Raw genomic sequence first — 20855 nt, forward strand, 5'->3', positions numbered from 1 at the left:
TTGCATACTTCCATACTATATAGTACACTAAAAACAGTATGTGAGCTGAGTAGTATGTCCGAATTCATAGTATTCGAAAAACTGTATGCGAGAAATACCGAAATACCCGGATGACCTACTACTTCCGCCAAGATTCTGAAGTGTGCATCCGATGGACGCTATGCTTATCATCTTATGATGATACTCGAGAGAATTCATGAATGGGAGTGAAGCGACGCAACTGACAGGCGTAGGTCACATGATAATGACAAAGTGACGGTTGTATACATCCAATCTCCATTCATACGAGCGTACTCTTCTAATGGTCGAATAGTAAATTCAGATTCAAATGTAGTACCTACTGAGTAGTTGGCGATTTCGGATGCAGCCACAGTTCAACAAACTGCATTTCAGAATAAATGTAGACAGCACCCTCTAATGGACTTGTCATCTGAAACATGCAGTGAAACATATGCGGAGCGACGTGTTTTACATTTCACAAAAATGTTGGATAAGGTATTTATTTCCAATGCCTATTCTAGATTAAGTTGCTGTGTACAGTTCAGTGAATGGCCACTGGTGTCACAAACATTAAGGCTTTCTAAATTCCACATACAGCTGCTTTATGTATTTATTTTATAGAGCTTAACAAATTATTAACATCAACATTTACAGTTTTATTTGGATAGGCAGTAGCTACATCTTCAATCAAGAATAAAGTAAAAGTGTATCTGTGAAACTGTACTGTATTTGTGTACTGCATTTCAAATAAGTGTTAGATACTGTATATGAGTTACATCTACTCTGAATGCACGCACACATTGACGTTCTTATGTTTCTCCCAGTAGTGACATTCTTCTGGAAAGCTGGACAGAGTGAAGCTCTCCTTGTGTCGACTGACGGCGTGAACCAGAAACCCTGCTAACTGCTTCTCCAGTAGCTCCACCACAGCTTTAGCGTCTCCTTTCCTGGCAGGACCCTCCATCATCTGTTTGATGCTCTCATTGGGCACCGGCTGAGGGTCACTGCAGTACGAGACCACCAGGTGTGTGTCGTTTACTTGAGAAACGTCTAAATATTTCTGTCCAGACACACACTGAAAGTTCTGTCCGGCTCTCAAGTTGCTAATTTTGCCCATGTTGCTGATGACTCTGATGGACCAGCAAACCCAGTCGAACTTCTTGACCAGGAAGTCCAGCAGTTCTCTTGCCGTTTCCTGAAGGTTTGCTTCCTCTTTTTCCTTCAGGAGCCTCTTGATGTCTAGTTCAGCTTGCTCCGGGAATGATTGCACACATTTCTCAATGCTTTCCTTCATTTTGGTCTCGATCTCCTGGATCTTGGTGCTCCACTCTTGGATCTTCTCCTGCTCTGCTTCTTCTCCCTGAGTGAGGAAACAATATCCCAGCAGAGCGATTATTCCCAGACAGAGCAGCTGCTTCAGCCGGACGCAGAAATCTTCCAGGACTCTTCTGTTTCTGGCCTCGTATTGCTCCACAACCTCCAGGATTGGCTCCCCAAATGTGCTGTTCCCCATCACAGCATCGTAAAGCACACACAGATTCTTCTCTCCACCCGTTATGAAAAAATGCTCTAAAAACAAGCGTTTTTTGACCTCCTTATACTCCGGTTTGGCCTCCAGAATGTCAATGTATTTTCTAAACTGGTTGCGCAGATTTTCCTCCACAGAGAAGAACTGAGTGTCCAGGCGTCTCCTCCTTATCTCAGAGTCAATGTCCTGCAGCTGACATGAGAGGACGTCTAGTTTGCTCCTCACGACTAGAAACTGATCTTTGACATATATGACCTCCTTGCTTTCTACATTATTGAGGACGAGTTTGAGGACGGGAGCTGCAGCTTCAAAAAGTGGACTCAGTCCTCCAACAGCGCTGGCCAACACCTCGGCTCCTCTCTCAAACATCTCCATCACTGCTTCAATCGCCTCCTTCTTTTGAGCAACAACCCGCTCTAGTGGACTGGACATTTCTGAAAAATCATAATCACAAAATACTTTTAAGACATATTTGTGTATGATTTAAGCCAGGGGTGCCCAATCCTGTTCCTGGAGATCTACCTTCCTGCAGAGTTCAGATCTAACCTTGACCAAAAACAACTAAACCGACTAAAGCTGCGGTCGCACTGATCTTTTCTCCTCATAGACTTCCATTCATACGCACGTGAATGCATCAGACCGGAAACGCAAGGTCGTGCGTCAAGTTTCGCAGATCGCTGTGTTGGAAAGTTCAAGCTTGGTGAACTCTGACCTGCAAAATTGCATCAACTGACTGCGTGAGACCAATCGAGAATCAAAACATCACCTCTCCGGACAGGAATTTAAAATATGGAGCAATCGCTGACTTTTTAAATGTCTAATCATCTTGTTTAATCCCGCCCCTTTTCACAGTGCCGTATGACAGAATTTCGCAAGCTCAAACTCGAGTGTGACCACAGCTTAAGTAGGATCTGAAGGTGCACATGGTAATTAAAGACAGGTGCGTTTCATCAAGGTTGCAGCTGAACTCTGTAGGAAGGTAGATCTCCAAGAACAGAATTGGGCACTCCTGATTTAAGCAATAGATCAGGGCTGGCCAAACTCTGTCCTGGAGAGCTGGTGTCTTACATATTTTAGTTCTAACCCCAATTAAACAACACTTGAACCAGCTAATCAAGCTCTTTCTAGGTATATTAGAAACTTCCAGTCAGGTGTGTTGAAGCAAATTGGAGCTAAACTACAGTATGCAGGACACCAGCCCTCCAGAATGAGTTTGGGGACCCCTGCAAAAGATATTTGCATAAGAGATGCTTGATAAACAAATTTCAGGAGCAGCATGCATAGATGTTTTGATAAGGCTAATTCATCATTGACAATCATTCATTCATTCATTCATTCATTCATTCATTCATTTTCCTTCAGCTTAGTCCCTTATTTATCAGAGGTCGCCACAGCGTAATGAACCCCCAACTATATGTTTTATACAATGGAAGCCCTTCCAGCCGCAACCCAGTACTGGGAAACAGCCATATACTCTCACATTCACACACACACACACACACACACACACTTTTTTGGGTGATTTTTATATATATAACACAGATTTCCGTAAAAATTGTCAATGTCAGGAAAGCGTTTTCTCTCGTTAACTGAAGGAAAAGAGTTAAGCAAAATCATTTATTGATTTGATGCACATCATAATACCAGCCATACATGTAAAGCACAAACAATGTCCTTCAATTCGGTCATGTTCAGCGGCCGTCATCCTTGAACCAATATCCATCATTGTAAACGGCTTGCTTTTCTGTCTGTTCCATTGTTCCGCTTGTTAGATGTTTTCTCCCTCTTTCTTTTGCTGTCTGAAGTGCGTCAAACGCACAAAACGCCCAATTTCCACCAGAGGATGTCTAATCCCTTCATTGCATTGACTTCACATATAAATCATTCATGCTTCATCCACGTCTGCTTACTCAGGGTGCAGATATGACGTCATTTTTCGAGAGACACTCAAATACATCACATGAGCTGGGTATGCAACGTCTATAAGTCATGTAAAACAATTAGTTGCAAACTGAAATAAATATAATTTTAATTATATGGTTTGGAATTGGATGTTGGGCAATGCAGTGGCGCAGTAGGTAGTGCTGTCCCCTCACAGCAAGAAGGTCGCTGGTTCGAGCCTCGGCTAGGTCAGTTGGCGATTCTGTGTGGAATTTGCATGTTCTCCCTGCGTTCGTGTGGGTTTCCTCCGGGTGCTCCGGTTTCGCCCCACAGTCCAAAGACATGCATTACAGGTGAATTGGCTAGGCTAAATTGTACGTAGTGTATGTGTGCAAATGAGTGTGTATAGGTTTCCGAGTGATGGGTTGCGGCTGGAAGGACATCCGCTGCGTAAATCATATGCTGGATAAGTTGGCGGTTCATTCCGCTGTGGTGACCCCAGATGAATAAATGAATGAATTAGATGTTTTATGAGATTATTTACATTTTTTGCAATATGTTTTGCATTTAAATTAAGAATTTTGCAGGATCGCAAAAAATTTCGACTTCTTGTTGATTTTGCATTGGATTCAGCGATTGTAAAATCACGAAAAACAAGGGGGTCTGTCAGGTGCATATACAGTTTACACTACACTGTAAAAAATGCTGAATATTTTACATTATTACTGGCATTTTTTGGTTGCAAGTAATACTATAAAATTGACAAGTGCACTGTAAATGAACAATTACAACTGTGCTGTAAAACTGCAGCATTGGAAAACAAAATTGCCAGTACCTTTTTTTACACAAAGTTTCCCAATATAAGCCACTCGTTTTCATAACTGATCTGCATTATGCATGAAAATTGTGATCTTTTTATTTCACAGTCCACTGAATCAGGTAAGTTATTTTTTGTTTGTTTTATGTTCAAATACAGTAAACAAAAATGGACAGCATAATAAGGGGTCAGGACAAATGTTCTGTGCAGTTTTCTTGTACAGATTAAATGATTAGACAGGCATCAGAAGACATATAAAACGGCAAAATGGACTCATACTGCATTAACTATTACATTTTGTAATTAAATGAGCCATATGATGCATTTTGAGAGAATTTTGTATCTGTTCATTGCAATAGAAGGTAAATCTGCACATATTTACTATCATAATACAATGACATACACAGAGGACAATCAAAAATGATGAGTAATGACATTTTGTGCAAATATACTGTATACAGTATACATACACATCCCACACTGTATATATACAGTTCACGATTCAAGATATCAATCCTGAATAAACCATGCACCCTGAATGGTGTGTCTTTTAATGATCAACCATGCATCAAATTGATAAAAATGATGCATAAATAATCTTTTATGTGATATTTGTAGATCCAGAATTCAGGACACACCTTGCTCATCTCTCTAAAGCTCAGTCTGTAATGCAGTCTGCCTCATGTGTCCTAATTATGCGCATCCTTGACATCACATCAAGATCATCATCATCTCTTGCAAAACATATTTTAAATGTTTTTCTCACGTCTCTCAGGATGAAGAGCTCCTCCAAGTTGCCAAATGATCCCTCCGGGTTCAGGTTCGACTTCAAAGCAAAATGTCGTGATTCGTGATCATTTGCCGTGTGAGTGTGGAAAAGATGTGCAAGCGTGCGCGCGCGTGAGAGAGATAGACACGAAGAGAGTTGCGCGCACTGGTTTGGAGTGGTTTTGGAAAGCTGTTGGTAACTGACGGATCAATGCTTCATGTTTGACTGCAGTGTTTTATTTTTATAGTTTGTTTATAGTCTGTGATGTTCGGCTCGGAGATCAATTTTTTCACGAATCGGTTTAATTGCAGTTTTTTTTTGCGTCGTGCGCAATATCTTACGCGCTGCTGGATTAACATGAACGTGCGCAGATTTGGGATTTTGGATTTCAGTGAAGGTATTTCATATAATATTTTAGAGTTTATATTACATACTGCATATTTTATACTATTATGCGGTGTCTAATTTCGTTATGTTTGACACACAGAACGATATTCGAGTGTCTTGTCCTTAATAAAGGACATCAAATGATCTTTTCGCAATTAAACATTTGAATGAAAATGTTATTCATTTTTATTGTACTATACAAGTTAATAATGGTTGTTTATTATTTACTATTTACCATGTAATTATTAGACTAGCTGTGACACTTTGTCCTTCATAAATATTTTTAAGTTTTGTTAAAATAACATTTTTAGAGATTTTTTTTGACGTTTCCACCATAATTGCCCTAAATAATCATGTTGCTGCTAGAAATGTCAACATTTTTATTGTCACTGATTTGAAAATATAATTTTGTTTGAAATGTGAAATACTGATTAAAAAGGTGAAAGGCTGCAACACAGTTTAATTTAATGCCTTTTGTTTGCGGCCATTTTAAGGACGCCAGTTATTGGTATTAAAACAAAATCATTCATAAAATTGTTCACGAAATAGTTTTATAGAAAATTCTAGGACTGTATAAAATTACAGTGCACACAGCACCATCTTCATTATGTAATTATTTTCAGAGACACATTTCGAAGTGATTTTATTTTATTTTGTTTACTTTGCCAGTAGCAATTTTAATATATACATCACATATTATTTTTATGTGATGAGAGTGACATTTTTGTTTTAAGAACAGAAATGATTATTATTACTATTATTATTATTATCATGCATTCATTCACTCTGATTTATCAGAGGTTGCCACAGCGGAATGAACCGCCAACTATAGCCGCAACACAGAACTGGAAAATATCATTATTATTAATATATATATATATATATATATATATATAAAAAAAACATATTTAAGCTGTTTTAAACTTGGTGTTTAACAGAAAACATTGGAGTTTTGACTTGATGTTTTAGATGTATGGCCTTACCAACACTGGCTTGATCATTGGTACTTGGAATATGCACTGACAATAAATGTAATGTATTATTATCATATGGCTTAGACAAGGTACATTCTCTTCAACCTTCTTCTAAAATTTTCTCTTTTCTTATAGTAACATATGCGGGCTCTCTGACAGCCAGGGTCTGGATTTGGCCGAAGAGTCAAGAGAAAATCACATCTGGTAAAGCAAAACTTTTAATTTCTTAAACTGATTGTTTTTCTTCCCAACAAAGTCTTTTTGTCTAGTGTTGACTTACATGGGTATTTAATTGATTAAATTATTATTTATATATTAATTTTCTTTAGGTACCATTTTATTGACCTATAGCTTGTGGCCACTTTAGTCAATATATTGTATAATAATGGCTTGTTGGATAACTATGGCTAATGCAGCAATACAAATATGATATCAGTCTTAAGAGCCTAAGATGCACTTACACTCTTAATAATAATGGTTCTTTATTGGTATTGATTGTTCCATAAAGGATCTTTAACATATATTTTTAAAATATACTCACTTGTTCTTTGAAGGAAATGTAAGATCTTGTTCAGCATCACTATGAAAACCCCCCTTTTTTGTTCTTCCATAGAGAAACAAAGGTAATAGGAGGTAAATTTCCATCTGCTTGTTGTGTTTAGGACATCTAGTGTCAGGATGAGGAAAAAACATGTTTGACAAATGAAATTTTATCAAGACCATAAATAAATCTGTTTGTGCGTACCTTAACTAAGTACACACATATCTGTACTTTATATTTAAAATATTAAAATCCATTTTTTTTAGTGGAGCTTTATTATATCTGAGTCAGTGTGTTTATCTATCATACATTTATGTAAGGTACATCACCAGCTAATTAAAAATATGTTGTCGCCAAATTGTCACTTCCTAGAACGTAATAGACAAAAATTGTCAAATAGATGTTAGTTTGAAATTGTGCATCCAATAAAAAGCTTGGCACAATCACATTGTCTATTAATTATGAATCATTTATAATTTACATAAGTAATAACATGAATTATAAAACATTTTAAAAGTAATAATAAGTAAATATATATCCATTTTACCTCTATTTTTAATTCAAAAAGATGTTTGTTTTGGCAGTTTAATATTTTTATGTTATTGCATTTCATTATGCTGTGCAATTAAAGTGGACTTACCATGTAATGTGTAACTGTAAGCTGCTAATTAAGAGTATTTTATCTCAAAAGACTGTGATTTGAAATTAGACCGTATTTCTCAACACTGCTTGAAATGACAAGAAAAAGTGTTTGTGTGTGTGTGTTTCTCATAGCTTTATATTCACAACAGTACATGACACAATGGCAAAAGAATATAACAATAGAAATACTTTCTACATAGAGGATTAAAGCTCTTTAAGTCACAGAATATGATATTTGTAACATTTTATGGCATTAAATTTACATTTAAATCAGTCTGAGTACATGTGGTATAATGACAGTTTGATGAAGCTTTTGTTTCAGAGTTCAAGTATAAGCAGGAATACATTAGGAATGGGTTAATTCATTTATGGATATGAGTATAGTATGTTTTTTTTATCTATTACAGAAGTCAGAGGTTACAGATTTTCAGCTTTCTACAAAATAAAATCTTCAAAAACTGAATAAAGAAACTCATAAATGTTTGGAACCAGTTGTTTGGGGTGAGTAAAGATTACATTTACATTTTACTGTCAACTGTGCCTTCAGTCTATATTCATTTTCTTTTCAGCTTAGTCCCTTTATTAATCAGGGGTCACCACAGCGGAATGAACCGCCAACTTATCAAGCATATGTTTTACGCAGTGGATTCCCTTCCAGCTGCAACCCATCACTAGGAAACATCCATCCACACTCATTCACACACATACACTACAGACAATTTAGCTTACCCAATTCACCTGTACCGCATGTCTTTGGACTTGTTGGGGAAACCGGAGCACCCGGAGGAAACCTACGCGAACACCGGGAGAACACGCAAACTCCACACAGAAATGCAAACTGACCCAGCCGACGCTCGAACCAGCGACCTTCTTGTGAGGCTGTGAGGCGATTGTGCTACCCACTGCGCCACCGTGACGCCCTTTTAATCTATAATGTAGTACAAATAACATAAACAATGGATGCAAATCTCAGCTCTTTTGTTGTTATAACATTAGCTACATTTCCATCCAAAGATATGAATCAAACTTATGCGTAAAGCTGGAATATTGCATAAAACATTTGTGATTAAAGCACAGTTTCAATCCAATGGGTCAAAGAGAACAAAATCATCAATTGCTGATAAACTGGCATCAAATATAAAAAAAATTATAAAAAGAAATGGAATTTGCAGTGGATGGAGAAGCCACTGAGCCTTTTGTTATTATATCATGAATTACTTGCACCTCAGAAGACAAATGCATGGAGATGTGGTGGCTTTTGTAGACAAGATACGATCTTTGGGAGAGCAGACGGTCAAGACAGTTCTGGAGGTTAATATTACAGAACCACTTTGATGACAGACTTTGGCTGAGGGATTTTAGAAAGACCAAAACAATATTTCAGATATTTTACAATGTCATCGGTCCACTGGTTTGTCCATTAAAGCCATCCCTTCAAACTAAATTTTTTAATCAAAATTTATATTCATGCATCTGTTAAAACAAAATCACGTGAAGTTTTTGATGCACATGTTGGAAATTATTCAGTATTTTTCATCAAAGTTTATGCTCATTTATTCTTATCGGATAAAAAGTTTATCTTAGTTGTGTGCATACGTTTTTTTAATGTACATTTTCAAAATGTATGCGCAACATGGCTTTTCCATTAACCCTTGTGTGCTGTTGGGGATGTTTTCATCCACTCTGGGGTGATTTTGAGTCTTAATTTGGCCACAACTTTCAGCAAATGGAATGATTTTTGCTGACTAATCTTATTTTGACACTTATTTTGTGAAAATGCTTTGAAATTCTAATTAAAAATTCAACAATACACTCTGGGCAAATTAACTACCCTTTCCTTATGTTAGTGGCTGTTTTTGCCTCATTGACTTTCATTACAATGACATTTTTTGATTGCAAAGCCATGACAGCATATAATCCTGCATTCTTGATTGTTGCTGCTTTATTCCTGTAGGGAAAAGGTAAAATTAGTTAGTTTTATTGTTGATCATTAGTTGCAGCACAAACAAAAGCTCAGTGTCTGCCTTCTATATAGAGCAGTGGTTCTCAATGTCTACATTATTAAGGGTCCAAATCTGAATTTTTATTAAGGTCAAAGGTCTGGAACATTTTATATTACATAACTTGTTTTTAATAAACATCCATAACATGCATCACAAGTCAACACTATTTATTTTTCTTTAAATAAAGTGGCAATTGCATTCAAAAAACATTAAATACAATGCAAATGTGGCAAAACCACTAATATAAGTGCATTTTTGTACAAAACACAGCAAAAGGAAGGCCAATACAGTTGTATCAGGATGCAGCCATGATGATGCAAGCTGAGATTGCATATCTCGGAGATGCAATGTCAGACACAATACACTCAATGGAGCTAGTGACGTTAGGGGTAGGGTTAGATGTGGGCATTCAAAAGCATTGCATGCAGCTCAGATTGCAACTGCATCAGATCTGCATCCAGACCCCTCTCCAAAAAAAGATGAAAATACAAAAGATGTGTAATGAATTCTTTAGGTGTTGTAGTCCTTATATCTGTATTTTGTGAATACTTCCATTCAAAATGTCTGTGTTTCGTTTCATAGTTTTATTTGACATTGTCTTATTACAAATCAAGCAGAATGGCTTTGTGCTGGCTTGAGGCAAATTAAACACATACTTATCTGTCTATTCAACACCGAACTGTCTATTCTCTTCATCAAGTTTTCTTTTCCATGAGCCCGACATCTTCATCCATTCAAATGATCGCTTTGCTGCGGTGTGTATCTTTATGTCTGAGAAAATCTAAAAAAGCAGCTCAGCTCTCAGAACATAGTAAACATAGTAAGTCTATTCATGTAGGGTTTCTTTTACACTATAATCTGCTGTTTTACTCCTTAGAAATCCATATAAAAGCCAGAAACTATTTTGCACAGGCCTATCCAAATGGTTAATGCTGCCAACTGATGATCGACAGTAAAAACGACACATTTGACCTCTTCCTAACAGGGAAACCACCAAGAATTAAGAATGCATGATTACATGGTGTCATGGCTTTGCGATCAAAAAATGTCATTATAATAAAAGTCAATGGGGCAAAAACAGCCCCGAACATAACGAAAGGCTAGTAAATTTGAACAGTACACAAGGATTAAGTATTTTTATGCAATATTCCAATATGGACATAAAAATAAGTGGATGTCTAGTGGGAACTAGAATCTGATTGAAACACACATTGTAAAATATCTTGCCGCCTCAATTTTTTTGTTGAATCAGATGAACTTCTAGTAACTGATTAAAAATATTAAGTTAAAGAATTTAGTTGAATCCTGGTTAACTTACAAAAATAAGCTAAAGATAAGCATAACATAACATATTTGTTGACTTATATATATATTTTTTACAGTGCACCCATATAAAAATACATGGGATAAAAAGACAAGAAAAACGTCTTAAACGTCAAATGGAGTTAAATCGCTCTTAACTATTCAACACTTCTGTCATTTTCTTGGCCACATCTTTCATTTTCTCCTCCCACTCGATGCGCAGAGCTTCCTCATCATCTCCGACGATGCCAGCGTAGCCCATCAGAGCAATGAGGCCAATGCAGAACAGATATGAGAGCCGAGTGCAGAGGTTTTCCATGATGCGCCGATCACCCTGCGAATGCTTCATGTACACCTCTAATATAGGCTGACAGAAGATCTTGGATTCGCCCATTACTCCACCATAAAGAGTGTGCAGGTTCTGGTCACACTGATTGATCACAAAGCTCATTTCAAACTCCTTCCTCCGCTGTTCGTGTGCTGCCGACGCCTCCACGGTGTCCATAAATTTGGCAAACTGATTGCGAATGTTTTCTTCTACGCGACAGTAAAGACCGTCCACCGTCTCCTTCCTGATCTGAAGCAACACATTCTGGTTCTGCTGCGAAATTTCATCCAGAGCTCGACTGACGCTGCCGAATTCTCGCTTCAGTTTCTGAATATCTTCATCGTCCACGTGGTGCAAAACTACATGAAGGAGAGATCCAGCTACGCCGAAGATGGGATTGACCACCGCTGCTGCTGAGGAGATGGTGGCCACACATTCTAGAACCTTGACCAGACCACGCTTCAGCTTGTCAGTGTCTTCTGAGATCTCATTTTCAGCCATTGCTTCAGGAGGAAGAGGGGTTTCCTGTGATGTTTACCTGAAGGAGAAATTGACCATAAAACAATAATTACAATGTGTCATCTGTTAGTGTAATCCAAATGTAAGATTTTATTTTGCTAGCGCACATTGTTATTATTTAGGTTAACAACTTGAAGGTGCAGTAGGTGATCTGCCTAAATGCTAACCGGTTAACATAATACCTTTGAAACACACCTTGCCTTCCAAAGCCACGCCTCCTGAAATCACGAACACGAACAGTAACGATGACAGAGACCCACTAGATCATGTAATTCGTTAGGAAACTCTATAGTACGTTATAATACTACAATTCTGAATGAAAAACTGTGTTATATCTAGCACATTTTCAATTGTGTAGTTAGCAAAACTTGTCATGATGTGCAATATTTCATGCATAATAGGATCGCTGGTCTCAATCTCTCACGCGCTTTGTCCTAAAGCGATTGGACGACACGGTGCAGGAATTACACTTATTACTAAGCCATACTAGACATCCCAGCTTGGGAAAAGTAAATTCCGGGGGAGACATAGATGATTTGGCTGAAAATCATCTATGTGATTGCTGAATCATCTACGTGACGTGGCTGAAGTTGGGGAGACAAAGGCAGGGGAGAGCGATAGGGTTGGGTCGATAGACGATGCCATCGTTCATCGCCGATGGTCGATTGACATCACGATGCTGAGCTGGCATCGCCGATCCTCCGCCCCGCCCCCGTCGCAAGCCTGCTCGCGAAAAATACACACTGAGGCCCCATCTACACTAATACGTCTTAGTTTTAAAATGGCATTTTAGAACGAAAATGATCCTCATCTACTCTGGTGTTTAATCTAGCATTACTGACCAGCTCTCCATCCACTGAAAACGGACATCACGTGACCACACACACACACACACACACACACACACACACACACACACACAGACACAGCCACACACACTGTCATGCACTCGTCTGAGCTCCAGAAAGCACGTGGGACAGTTTATCAAGGATGTACTGCTGGATCGCGTCTCACTATAGTTGTTAAACGTGATATTTAATTAATCTTGTCTCTATCTATCGACTCTTCTGTTTTTTGAATCCATCAGGTAACATGTCACAGCTTCAGTACACTGCTTTAATCTTTCGCTTTCACGCTTGTACTTAGTCATTTTAGTGAAAACCTCAGATACTGTTGGTTGGTTCCTGTTGGTTGTGCACCTTTACCAGCTAAGTTTGTCAATGCCATTATAACGACACAGATCACTCTGTCTATTCATGCCAGAGTCCTGTGGAAAACGGGATTGACAGGTGGTAATTTGTGTGTAACTTTATTTATTTATGATTTGGTTACAGGTAAAACAAAGACCATGCAGGTCAGGTAGTTGAAACGGAAGGCTACAAATAATTAATTCGTAATGAATGAATTAATTAATTCATAACGGGGTGGGGTGGGGTGGGGTGGGGTGGGGTGGGGTGGGGGGGTGTAGTCCCAGGAGGTTCTCATTCGTTTGCGGGCATCCAGGAGTCTCTATGCATTTGCAAAGAGTTGGGAGTTGGGATGTCTGCCATACTGACATGCTATTTCAGACCAAATATTGAAAGTAGCATGATAAACAATATAAGGATCACAGGTTGTCATTGTTCAAAAATGAACCAATGTGATATATAAAAGCAACTTCACCTCAGTAAAGCAGGCTAGGCGGAAAACCGCTATTTAATGATGTTTTGTTGTTAAACTAAATAAAAATCTACATTATCGATGCTGTAAAAAGTTCCTTATGAAATTATCGGCCCGACTTTATTTAATTGGATGAACATTTTTTACTCTTATGCCTTACCCAGAATACAAAAACACATATAAAGACATTTAGATCATTTACTTTCATCTTTACTATCAGAATGTGAAGAGACTTTCAACCAGCACAACAAAAAATGCTTCTGAAGACAATCACCTACTGCACCTTTAATTAATGAGTGGAAGATATTCACTGATTTATATCCGTTTGACAGCTTCAGCCACAATATTCTTAGCCACACCCCTTTTACTGTTAGTTTGCTATGAGGGAATGATGCTCAAAAGAAAGCCCTGCCCGCTACTTAATACTTTGTTTCAGTTGGAAGTAGTTCAACATACTGAAATAAAAGTCTCAGCAACTTTCCATTCACTCCAACTTTAAAATACTTCTATTATTGCACAATATTTACAAAGCGCATTTTTTTATCTGTGTTTTTGTTTACAAAAGTCACTACATAAATAACCATTTTAAATGCTTTTTTCTTTTTGTATGACGTTTAAAAACTTTTTACTTAAATTAAGCTGCTACGGCTTCCATCCTTTATGAATTATCATTTATGAGCTATTATGAACTATTATGCTCTTTGGTGAATAGGTGTATTTAAATGAATTGTTTTAATTGGATCAGTGATTCATTTGAAGTAGACACTTGTTTTATATTTGGACAATAAGCTTTTTTTAATGAAACGTCAGAATAATTAGGACAATCATATTAATTTCATTCCTGAAAATAAGTTCGTGAGGTTATTTTAAACCATGATTTGACTGAATTGAATGAAAAATGTATGTTATTCATAATGACTGAACAAACAATTTGACTAAATATTTCAGTGACAGATTCAAAGACTTGTTAACTTGGTTTTTTAACCAACTGTTTGAATCAGTGGTTTATTAGGATGGATTATTCAGGGCTTTGTAACAACAGTAAATTCTTTCATTATTGAATGGACTTCCTATATATTAACACTTTGTTTGGTGAATGGATGTGCTCACTGTGTGATGTTATCTTATAGAAACTCAAAAATTATTTTTGTGTTCCACAGGTAGAAAATTGTGCAGATTTTAACACTATTCAGTAAGAAATAATTCTGGAATTAATATTTTTGTTTGATTATCTCTAGTGTTTTGGGTACATTTTTCTAATGCAATGATTGTATTTTACAGAGAACTATATTGTTTGCATTTGTAGCTCTGGGATCAAGACAAGATTTACAGCTCAAGATCAAGCATAACACAACAGAATAAGATGTGTTATACCATGAGGTGTGAGTAATTTGTATGGTTTCAGCTGCTGTCTGCCCTGTTATAGCTCCCCCTAGCTGCTGCTTTGTATTTCCTTGTTTGTGCAAAGCATCATTTCCCCTTCCTGCCGTTTTCAAACTTAAACAAACAATATCAAAATAATCTCTACACACTTTCATATAAACCTTAATAACACAATCAGGTTGCTGGTGTGCAATATTGCTGTTCTTACCTCTTTAGATTGCTCCCTCCCTCGACTGCACCTCTTCCCAGCAGTCACTGCAGGATGGACAGTTTCACATGAGCTCAGTGTGGAGGGGTGAACAGATGGACCGTACCATTATCCTTCAGTACCCTGCTGAATGAAATATCATAACTATAGAAGGTTCTATCTATCTATCTATCTATCTATCTATCTATCTATCTATCTATCTATCTATCTATCTATCTATCTATCTATCTATCTATCTATCTATCTATCTATCTATCTATCTATCTATCTATCTATCTATCTATCTATCTATCTATCTATCTATGTGTCTGTCCATCCGTCCATCCATCCATCCGTCTATCTGGCTGTCGCCAAAATCAGAGGGGATTAATAGTTGGAAAACAATATAAGCCTAAATTTAACAACATAATCCATAAACATATCTCTTGAATCTGATTGGATGATTGCAATGTTGCATCAGGATCAACATAGATGGTGAAATCACACTAACTGCCTGTCTATCTGTCTTGTTGCTCTAGGACTCCAGGTGTGTCATGTGACCTGCATGAAAGCATGACGACCTGCTTGTTAAGACATCACAGAGCACTACTGAGGGTATTGTATGCACAAAGGCCAGTGTTTCCTGTAAAGTTTGAGTACTTCAACATACTCAGATCCTATAACGTACATAAAGTTCCTGTTTTCCTCCTTGTGCTCTAAAACATAATGAGGAAGTGGTTGCTCACACTATGACACAGACTGCTTAAGGGACAGACATTTTGCTTTTTATCTTAACCGTGTAAGAAGTCTCTTGATTTTCTGCTCTTTTTGTTAAAGAATGTTCTCTTCACATTAATAATAATAATCACTGAGTGACAGCCGTCCGAAAATTGATGGCATCACAAGAACACTGGCGGCCCAAAGTGGAGGCAGATCTTATGACTGGATGAGGCAAAGGAAACAGACAAGGATTGAAGGGGTAAGAGGTTTAGTTTAATACCTAATTTGAAGGAATGAGTAATAAGAATATGAGTAATATGCTGTGTATCTATAATAATAAGAGGTTTTCAAGCATCAGGACAAAAATGTGTGATACAGCTTTCTATGTCCAGTATCATTTTAATTTATTTTTCACTTTTTGCAAAAGACACTGACAAAAATGTCCTTCAGTGTAACAATATATGCTATATACTTAACATATTAAAGCATATATTTGACATTAAAAGGGATATTTCGAAGATACTGGAAGCTGGTAACTATTACAGTTTTTCTCAATTGCTTTGGCACATTTTTCAAGACTTAACGTTCTCTAAACTGAGAGTGCAAATCTCAAAACTGTTTGCTGGAATTTCAGAATTTTATTGCATGTCTGCAAAATGTAGTTACTCAATCAAAACATTTCATTCAGGCTTCAAAACCTAGTTATCGTGTCAGTAATTTGGCCAAAGCCACATTAAGTGTATTTGTCATTGTGTGAGCCTCGCTGGTCAAAATGATTAGTTGTTTTATTTACCATGACAGTCAACCATGAAAATTAAGGTTTATAAAAATCTCATATTTGTTGAGAAGAGTGAATAGTACATAGAAAAAACAAATAAATGGACATTTGTATTTGTACAGTAAATTTAATTGTGTACAAATGTATTGTATACAAAGTGGAATCTTGCTTGTTCAATTACTGTATTGTATATTTCATATTTCTTATGGGAGCACAAATACACACACAAAAAACACTACAAAATATCATCCATGAAAAAATTATGCTTGGTGGACATCCTGTCGCTTTAATTGGTCTTGTCAGAGATTACACTTTTTCCAATTGCTCTTCCTGCAGTTCAGGATTGTGAATGTACTGATTTTGCTGTGGTCTATCTATCTATCTATCTATCTATCTATCTATCTATCTATCTATCTATCTATCTATCTATCTATCTATCTATCTATCTATCTATCTATCTGTCTGTCTGTCTGTCTGTCTGTCTGTCTGTCTGTCTGTCTGTCTGTCTGTCTGTCTGTCTGTCTGTCTGTCTGTCTGTCTGTCTGTCTGTCTGTCTGTCTGTCTGTCTGTCTGTCTGTCTGTCTGTCTGTCTGTCTGTCTGTCTGTCTGTCTGTCTGTCTGTCTGTCTGTCTCTCCGTCTGTCCGTCCGTCCATCCGTCCGTCTATCTGGAGTTAGAGAGAGAGAGAGTTTGTATATAGTTTGGTACCACCTAGTGATGTTTAATAAACAAATTTCAGGAGGAGCACCCGCAGAAGTTTCAGTATCAAATACGTCATTGACAATTATTCTATTATCCAATCAGTTCTTGACCAAACCCCTATATATACCAAAGCTGTCTTACCTGCAGCATCTTACGACTTTAGCATCCCTCCACCACCCCGTCACCTCACCTCTTAAGCATTACAATCCCGGGGGGAGCGTTCTGGGGCCGGGCTAGATACTTCGCTCGAATCCCTATTCCTCTCTGTTTCCTGATAAGAGGAATAACTCGAGTTTGGGTGTCTTCCCCGAGCTCAGAGCCCTCTCCCCGGACAGCACGCCAAATACGCTTTATTCTGAAACTATTGTAAGTGTGAACTCGTGAATGATAAATAGATAGCGCACATTGTATTGCAACTAGAGGTCACTTACCAATTTAGCAGACATTACAAACAACGTCAATATCAGATATTTATGGTATAAACGTGTGTACAAATGTTTGAAAAGTGAATAAACAGTTTTGAGTTTGGCTTACATGATGAGTAATGATTGAGAAGTTGTGACAAGTTTGAGAATTGACTCATCAGTTTTGATCAACAAGCCACATGCAATTAGCTTTTGTCCAAACTTCAGAAAATTGTACTTACTGTTAGCACTCATGCGCCAAGGCATTTGCAATTTGCTTAAATCAATAATAAATGCTGCTCTGAAGTGAACAATAAGCTAATTGTTCAGAGATCTAAACTTATTGTTTTAAAAAATAAAATAAAATTCAATCAAGAATGGAGCCAAAGCAACTGAGAAAAGTTGTAAAATCAGTATTTATATTTGTTATATTCATAATATTTGTTTTTTCTACTATGGAAGTAAATGATTACAGCAGGTTTATAACATTCTTCAAAATATCTTATTTTGTGTTTAACAGAATAAAAAAACTCACAAGAACTATCCATTTAATACCCCAAATTCTAATTGTCATTTGAGATCTTTATAAACACTAGCTTTTACCCATTTATCACCAAGGATTTGATAAATTTAAATATAATAAAATTTAGTTTGATCACTTATTTTTTTAATATATATTTCATAGTATTTGTTTAATGTGTGCAAAAATCTTTTATACACTGAATTACAGTGGAACATTATTTCACCTATTTTTTTATTTTGAAATGCTTTTATCTGAAATTATTTGACGTTATTTGAAATATCAAAGTAGCCGCTTCATTTACTATGATTTCTACATAGGTAAAGTTACTTTTGAAAGCATATTGTAAATGAAAAAACTTCCACAGGTAAATGTTAGAGTATTGTCTCAGAAATAATGGTTCCGTTCACTTATACTAGCTTAATTTGAAAAAAAAACTGTGTCTGAGATTCACTTATGAAATGAAATCATGCCACTGACGGTGATCAGCATGTTTTGGACTCTGTGAAAATAAGCCATTTTAGATTTTGAGGATTTCCAGTTTTTTTCTGTTACCAAACACACAGATGAGCTTATTTGATATCTGTTGATTTGTTTAATTATTAACATAACATTTCAGGGTGGTTAGCACTGTCACCTTAAAGCAAAAAGGTCGCTGGTTCAAGTCCTTGCTGAATCAGTTGGCATTTCTGTGTGGAGTTCCCCGTGTTGGCGTGGGTTTCCCCCACAATCTAAACACATGTGCTACAGGTAAATTGAATATACTAAAATTGGCTGTTGTGTATGAGTGTGTGTATGAATGCAAGAGTGTATGGATGTTTCCCAATACTGGGTTGCAGCTGAAAGGGCATCCGCTGTGTAAAACATATGCTGAAATAGTGATATCCCTGATAAACAAGAGAAAATGAATGAATGAATGAATGACATGCCAGTTCTTGTTTTGTAGTAGCATGGGGTTGGTTTTGGGAGTAGAAGATTCACCAGAACTTAAAGCACCAGCTTTAAAGGAGTAGTTCACTCATAAATCAAAATTTACTGTTAATTTACTTACAATCAAGCCAGTGAAGATGTAGGTGACTTTTTTTCCCATTAGAAATAAAGAGCTGCGGCGGCCATTTTAAAATGAAAACTCCAATAGAACAACAGCATATTATAAGTCTGTAAAGTAAACTAATAAAAGTGCTGATGATTGTGATAGTAAGTGTTGTATTGTCGTCTTACAGGTTGTATCTCAGCTTTATTTTGCTTTCTAAATAAATAGATAATTAACAAAGCAGCTGCTTGCCATCGCGACAGCCATAAGATCCAATGGACAGCCGATCGCTTTCACTCCAAAATGGCGGAATCCGGGGCTCTTGCTGGGCGCTGCTGTTGCAATGGAACGTTCTATTGAGTGTCGCCTGTTGGTCATTCTAAGCTCTTTGCTCCAAATCAACACTGTAAAATGCGATTAGTTAACTGTATTTAAAAAGTGAGTAAAATTACATAACTGCAAAAAAAAAGTTAAGTCAACTTAACAGTTTCAAGTTACAATGGGTTTACTTACATTATTTGTAAGTAAAGTCAACTTGTTGCTTTTAAGGCAATTGGTTTACTCACTTTAAGTAACTAATCACTTTTTACAGTGAATCCCATGGCTCCTGATGACAAACTGTGGTGTTATGAAGCAAAGCAGGTGGTCTGTGAAATTAAACATTATTTATAATATCATTAGCTTTAGTCTACACCAGGAACCATGGCTAATGATTTGGATTGTTTGTAAAGTATGACTTTATTTTTCATCTAAAAATTCAACTAAACACAGATTCAACTAAAAATCCTCTTTAATGTTAATTTTACTGAAGAAACAAAATCATCTACATCTTCAACACGGCAACAAATGCTTTTCTTAGAGTTTTTGTCTTGATTCTAGTCCAAATATCTAACAATTCTTAAATGAAGAAGCATTTTCTAAACAAGTAAAAACTATTTGTAAATGTATATTTGTGTATATTGTATATAAACGTAGGTTTTCAGAAATAATTTACCAAAATTAAGTGAGTTTGTCTTAAAAACAAGCAAAATAATATACCAATGGGGTCAGTAAAATAAGCTCGTTTTTGCTTTGAAATAAGTTTATTTTGCTAACACCATTGGTAGATTATTTTGTTTTAAGATTATATTATTTTGTTGATTTGTTATTTCTGAAAACAAGACAAGATTTTGAAAATGCTTCTTGTTTTAATAAATTCTATATATTTGGACTCGAGACAAGAAAAAAACTCTAAGAAAACATCTTTTTTTGCAGTGAATGACACGAGGGTGAGTAAATTAAGTGTACATTTTCATTTTGAGTGAAGTATCCCTTTAAATATTTGCGTTAATCAAAATATGTCAAGTTAAATGAACTTACAACAAAAAACAAACTTATGGCGTCACGGTGGCGCAGTGGGTAGCACGATCGCCTCACAGCAAAAAGTTCGCTGGTTCGAGCCTCGGCTCCTCACGTTAACGTGGGTTTCCTTCGCATGCTCCGGTTTCCCCCACAAGTCCAGAGACATGCGGTATAGGTGAATTGGGTAGGCTAAATTGGCCGTAGTGTATGAGTGTGAGTGCAAAAGTGTGTGGGTGTTTCCCAGTGTTGGGAATCCACTTCGTAAAACATATGCTGGATAAGTTGGTGGTTCATTCCGCTGTGGGACTCCTGATTAATAAAGGGACTAAGTCGAAAAGAAAATGAATGAATGAAAAAAAACTTAACTTAAAATTGTAAGGCACCTTGCAGCACAGCTTTTTTGAGATGACAAATCAAGCCAACTAAAGTACTTAGTTT

The 20855-nt window shown here is 36.8% G+C and overlaps 2 protein-coding genes and 2 long non-coding RNA genes across 4 annotated transcripts in view; 2 read left to right on the forward strand and 2 right to left on the reverse strand.

Annotated features, from left to right (window-relative positions):
- Positions 1–559: 559 nt before the first annotated feature.
- Positions 560–5129, reverse strand: LOC130243972 (protein rapunzel-like). Its single transcript, XM_056476294.1, has 2 exons — positions 4993–5129; positions 560–1962 (listed from the first exon to the last, which is right to left on the reverse strand). Exon 2 carries the CDS (start codon positions 1958–1960, stop codon positions 779–781), a length of 1182 nt encoding a protein of 393 aa, XP_056332269.1. The 5' UTR covers positions 1961–1962; positions 4993–5129; the 3' UTR covers positions 560–778.
- On the forward strand, positions 5106–8042 carry LOC130243996 (uncharacterized). Its single transcript, XR_008839182.1, has 3 exons — positions 5106–5392; positions 6492–6560; positions 7947–8042. It is a non-coding gene; the product is annotated as an uncharacterized LOC130243996 (long non-coding RNA).
- Positions 7744–14994, reverse strand: LOC130243985 (protein rapunzel). The gene is made up of 2 exons (XM_056476310.1): positions 14942–14994; positions 7744–11710 (listed from the first exon to the last, which is right to left on the reverse strand). The coding sequence occupies exon 2, from the start codon at positions 11671–11673 to the stop codon at positions 10999–11001; it is 675 nt and encodes a 224-aa protein (XP_056332285.1). The 5' UTR covers positions 11674–11710; positions 14942–14994; the 3' UTR covers positions 7744–10998.
- A 271-nt stretch (positions 14995–15265) lies between these two features.
- LOC130243995 (uncharacterized) overlaps positions 15266–20855 on the forward strand; it is a 47008-nt gene continuing 41418 nt past the window's right edge. The window contains exon 1 of the long non-coding RNA XR_008839180.1: positions 15266–15899. This is a non-coding gene — a long non-coding RNA (uncharacterized LOC130243995). The remainder of the gene's footprint in view (positions 15900–20855) is intronic.

Source organism: Danio aesculapii, chromosome 16 (genome assembly GCF_903798145.1).
Source record: "Danio aesculapii chromosome 16, fDanAes4.1, whole genome shotgun sequence".
In the NCBI taxonomy this organism is placed as follows: domain Eukaryota; kingdom Metazoa; phylum Chordata; class Actinopteri; order Cypriniformes; family Danionidae; genus Danio; species Danio aesculapii.